The following is a 5,863-nucleotide window of genomic DNA, read 5'->3' on the forward strand; positions in this document are numbered from 1 at the left end:
GCATAATTGACAAACTATTTTCCTGTTTAATACTGTAAAGCTGATTTGACACAATCTGTAGTGTTTAAGAAGTAAATAAAGAAAATAAAGGTGACTTGACTTGACTTTAAATGCTTTACTGTCCACCACTGGAAAGCACCATGCAGGAGGTGAACCCGAAAACGAGCAAACCATGATCACTGTTGTTCTCACATGTTAGGCTTTAGAATGCTCCAGCACTCGCCAAATCACAAGTATTCACAGAGAATGTAGTGTCATAACACAAAAGGAAGAACATTTTCTATCCCGCTGACCCTGCAGAGTTTCCATTGATGACAGAGAATAAAAGTGACTGTACGTACAGTATATGTCATGGTTATACATAGATACTTAATTACCTCACAAATCACCTCCAGTTCTGCAGTGCTCAAAGAACCGATACCAGTGAAATACAGTATTACTGTATTACAATAGAAAAAAAATAAACAACAACAAAGCAACACACAGAGATGCTGGATGCTGTAGGCAAGGAAACACCATGGCAACAGGCCATCACATTAAAGAGTAATTCACAAAGCATAAATCATTATAAAACATGGCAGTTAAAAGTATCCTAACTAACTGTTATGATTCAGAAGTCAGGAAAACTAGTATGGATGGCAGATCTGGCCCCCACAGGACTTTCCATGGGACGTAGTTTACCCATTGATTTTAATCGTATGAAAGGATGTTCTTTTTTTAATGCGAGGCTCTTCATACTTTGAAATGAACTTCAGTGAAATGTCTTTAACTGTGACCTCATTGGTCAAGAAGGCAGGAAGATGGTTTGATTCTGCAATCAAGCTGAGTGCTATCATAGATCTCCAGGAGCATAATCTGACAGAATTATTCTATTCACAATCCGGATCTAAGGATTTTCGCTATAAACCAGCTGGTTCTATTCAGACATAAAAAGGGGCAGAAGAACTTTTGCAGGGCTTCTCAGACAGATATTCTTTATTTCTGTGGCTAAAGCCAACAGTTCCTATTCCGTTTTCCCCAACTGTCAGTCTTCTCTACTTGAATGAAGTTCAGTTCGAAATGGAGGCAACTAAAATGGGCATTATTGCACCAGGAAGTGCTATTCCAACCAGTGCAGTGAATGATGCCATCATGCCAAGGATGGGCTACACTATTCTGGCAGTTATTATTGGTTTCTTCTCTGTTTTTGGCATCATTTTGAACTTGACTGTAATCGTGGTGACATTGAAGCACAGACAGCTGCGGCAGCCACTGAACTTTGCTCTGGTCAACCTAGCTGTGGCTGATCTTGGTTGTGCAACATTTGGTGGACTGCCAACCATGGTGACCAATGCTATGGGGTACTTCAGCCTGGACAGGGTAGGATGTGTGCTAGAAGGTTTTGCCGTGGCCTTCTTTGGTGAGTATCTATTTTGAGCCTTTTTTTATCAATGTCTTACTGAATTTGACTGACCTTGAATGACTTTTATAGATGGTTAAATAGTTAGATAGATTTTAAATAGTTAGTTAGATTTAGACCCATGCTGTCTATTTTTATGATCAGAATATATATGCAATTCATTTTTGAGTCAGCTATGACCAGTTCAGGACCGCTGGTCTTAATATGGAACACTTTTGTTCTTAAATATTAGTAATGTATTTTATTAAAAGACAAGTCCTCTCACTCACTCCTAGGTATTGCTGGTCTATGCTCAGTTGCCATAATTGCAGTTGAACGATGCGTGGTGGTCTGCAAACCAGTGGGTTCGTTCACCTTCCAGACGAGACATGCAGTAGCAGGAGTAGTTATCGCATGGGTCTGGTCATTCCTATGGAACACTCCACCACTTTTTGGATGGGGTAGATTTGAGCTGGAAGGTGTGCAGACATCTTGTGCACCAGACTGGTACAGCAGAAATTTGGCCAACGTCTCCTACATTATGTGTTACTTTCTTCTGTGCTTTGCACTGCCTTTCTCTGTCATTGTCATCTCCTACACTCGCCTCCTGTGGACCTTACGGCAGGTAGGAAACTCAGGACAGTTCAAAAGAAACAAGCGAAGATTACATGCTGATAGAGTAGTAGTAGAGGAAGTCATTTATCATTTTACATATATGTCTCTATTATAATTTGTGGTATTAAGATTTAATAACCTACTAATTTACTACTAACCTACTAACCTTGATTAGCTAGTTGTAGTTTAATTAAGGTCAAGTTGAAGCTAAACTCTTGAAGAAAATGCACCTACAGGAGCGAAGTTTGAAATTCTCTGCCAACAGTTATTGAGGGTGTTTCTACAAAAATCATTGTTCATACTAATTCCATGAAATTCCTTTTTTTTTTTTTTTTTGCCACTTTATACATATAAATGCCTATATATATATATATATATATATTCAATAAGCAGCAAATTTAATTAAATATTTTAACCAAACTTTTGATTTCAAATTATCCTATCTATGAATTCAGGAGGTTTGCATGTTTATTTTACCTTCAGGTGACCAAACTGAAAATGTCAGAGGGAGGAAGCACTGCCAGAGCAGAGATCCAGGTGGCCTGTATGGTGGTCATCATGGTGATGGCCTTCCTGCTCACCTGGCTGCCTTATGCTGCATTTGCACTGTCTGTGATCTTAGACCCGAACCTTTACATTGACCCAGTGATTGCCACCATTCCAATGTATCTAGCTAAGAGCAGCACAGTTTTCAACCCTATAATCTACATCTTCATGAACAGACAGGTGAGTCAGTTTACTTTCTAGAACAGTGCATTTCCAGTCCTGGTTTTAAGGAACCACAACACTGCATATTCTTATTCAGATCATCAGCTTGTTAAGAGAGAAAGGTCCATGAGCTGAACTGAGCATATAAAATAAAACATACATGCAAAATGTGCAGTAGTGTAGATCCCCAGGACTGAAAACTGTCGATCTAGACAACATCACCGTATTGTGTCTAAAAAAATGTGCAGGGTTTCATGATTATTGTGTGAAACATGAAAATGTCACAATGCAAACAATCTTATTTTAGATTATTGAGTCAAATATGACCTGGATATTTTATTGTGAAAATCAATTACATTATTCATCTTCACCAAAGAATCCTCAAAACCAGGCTCAGTATTGCAAAAAAAAAAAAAAAAAAAAAAAAACTTGATTCTTTAATAATAAAAATATGACCAAAACTCTTTTTCTATATCAGTTCAGAGAGCATGCTGTGCCATTCCTACTCTGTGGCAGAAACCCGTGGGCCGCTGAGGCGGTAGAATCAGAAGAAGAGACCACAGCATCATCTGTCAGCAGGAGCAACAAGGTCTCTCCGTCATGACCACTTACATCATTTACTTCACAACTCTCAGTTACATGCATGAAAGATTAACCCCTTCTAATGAATCTATATATATATATATATACATATATATATATATATATATATATATATATATATATATATACATATACATATACATATATATATATATATATATATATATATATATATATATATATATATATATATATATATATATATAGTTTCCATGAATGTTTTCACTAGACCTGAAGTTGTATTGTACATTACCGGCATGATTGTATTGCTCTGTTATTTCTGTTGTAATAAACAAAAAGCTCTTCATTATTTAAATTGGTTGTATGATGCATTCAGATTAGATCAGTTAAATGAATGTGCCAATCCAATTAAAACTCCCTTTAATCATATTATAGATAATATTCTTGACTTTTCCTCCACCATATGTGAATCTTTGTGAGGGTCTGTACTGATTAAATTGACTTGCTTGTTAGCAGCATCTTGATATGATGGACTGATTAATTCTCTGAGCTCTGACGCTCACAGCCACAGAAACATATGTCAGGATTTAGATTTTTTCCATGACGAAGTAGCCCTTCTACCCTGCTTCCCTTTCAATGTCTAATTTACAGAAAGGAGACATTAAATGCTACCAACATTATTAATGATACATTTTGAGGCATAATTTGTTCAAATCAAATACATCTTTACTGGAAAACGCCGAGCAAATCACAGGGTGACACACGCAGGCATGCACACACTCACACCTACAAGCAATTTACTGTCTCCAGTTCACTTTCATGCATGTCTCTGAAACCCACACCAACACGAGGAGAACCTCCACATGCAAGGCCAGGGGCTCAGCCAGGACTCAAACCAGGGAAGTGTTTGTTGTGAAGTGATATTGCTACCCATTCTGCCACACTTCCAATATAAATTAAACTGAACACATAATTTAAATCCTGAATTTTAATTTAAATATGTAATCATGAATTGTGACAAAAAGTTTTAAGAATCTTAATGAAGAAAAGTCAGAGAGTACAGTAAATTGCAGAAGACCTGAATCACAAACTGAAGTGTAGTAAATAGTGTTTATTTCCTAATTAAAAATAAATAAATAAAATAAAAATATTTTTGTGAAGTGAAGTGTATTAAATAGTTTATTTTCTAAAAAACAAAAAATAAAACTTTGTTTTAAAAATAAAAACAAAGGAAAGAAAATCCTTCAACATATAATATAAGAGCAAGATTAACATACCATTCCAAACTTGACCACCAGTTCCCACTATCAGTATGCTGACAGCAGCTAGGAACATGTTTTTTCATGTGTTGCTTTAACCTGACTGATCATCTATGGGTAGTGCTGGACCAACAAATCTGATCCACTGAGGCCTCACCTGGGAACTTGCAGTATTTAAAGGATCTGCTGCTAATGTCTTTATGTTCAGGACACATTCAGAGGTCTTGTGGAGTCCATGCCTTGATGCATGAGGAAAACCTATACACATCTTATCCACAGGTGGTTAGAGAACCGGACTAGTTACTGGAAGATCGAGTCTCGGTGCTGGCAAGTGTTGTAGGTGGGAGAGTGCTCTCTTTCACCCTCAATACCCATGACTGAAGTGTCCTTGAGCGAGGCACTGAACACCCAGTTGCTAGATATAGCTGCCAACTGCTCTGGGTGTGTGTTCACTTCTCACTGATGTGTGTGTGTGCACTTGTATGGGTTAAATACAGAGCACCAGTTCTGAGTATGGGCTACCATACTTGGCAAATGTCATGACTTTACTTTACTTTTACTTTAGACAAAATAAGGCAGGTGGTTTTAATATAAATGTAAAAAGTTCTGTAAAGTGGCAAAGACTAAAGTCTCAAATCCAAAGAGATATTCTTTATCAAATTTAAGATTCTGCCTCACCCCCCTAAACGTCTCATTCTAACACACCCCACATATCTACGTCACTATGTGGAAATATATGTGTAATGCTGCCCAAATGTTCACGCAAAGAAAGAAGGTGTGGTTTCAGTAACACAGTGTTGAAGCAGTCATGTCAGGGAGATGTGTGTGTAGACGAGAGCATTACATTCATTTTGAAAGATGAAGCTCACGATTATGGAAAGGGGCGTTACAGTACACTTATATAGTCAGTCACTTATAAACTTCTTTAAAACCTTAAAAAAAGAAAAGCCTTAACACTTTTTAAATATGTATTTATTGTAAGGCAGTCTATACACTCATAAATATTCAATCTATCTAATATCAAGATCATGTTAATCATATACATTTTGTGTATTTGAGACTATTCGGGATTATATGGAAAAAAAAATCAAAGGGGCGATGCCAAATCAAGGAAACAGCAAAAGGTACAGTAAATAAATAAATAAATAAATACAAAATATGATGTTTAGCAAGATATTTTCTATAAATAAGTTTAAATGGCTTCCTTAACTCAAGCAAAGCAAAAGTGTTCTTGTTTGTTTGTTTGTTTATTAAAGGACATTTTTTAAACAAGCAAAAATATAAAAAAGTTAATCCAGATAGAAAAAAATTTGAGAGTAATCTTAAACTGTAGAATAGT

The 5,863-nt window shown here is 36.4% G+C and overlaps 1 protein-coding gene across 1 annotated transcript; it reads left to right on the plus strand.

Moving 5' to 3' along the window:
- Positions 1 to 1,059: 1,059 nt before the first annotated feature.
- Positions 1,060 to 3,351, plus strand: LOC113106849 (parapinopsin-like). The gene is made up of 4 exons (XM_026268861.1): positions 1,060 to 1,399; positions 1,675 to 2,003; positions 2,477 to 2,719; positions 3,180 to 3,351. Exons 1-4 carry the CDS (start codon positions 1,060 to 1,062, stop codon positions 3,303 to 3,305), a joined length of 1,038 nt encoding a protein of 345 aa, XP_026124646.1. The 3' UTR covers positions 3,306 to 3,351.
- The last annotated feature ends 2,512 nt before the right edge of the window (positions 3,352 to 5,863 follow it).

The sequence above is a fragment of the Carassius auratus genome, chromosome 8 (genome assembly GCF_003368295.1).
Source record: "Carassius auratus strain Wakin chromosome 8, ASM336829v1, whole genome shotgun sequence".
NCBI classification, from domain to species: Eukaryota; Metazoa; Chordata; class Actinopteri; order Cypriniformes; family Cyprinidae; genus Carassius; species Carassius auratus.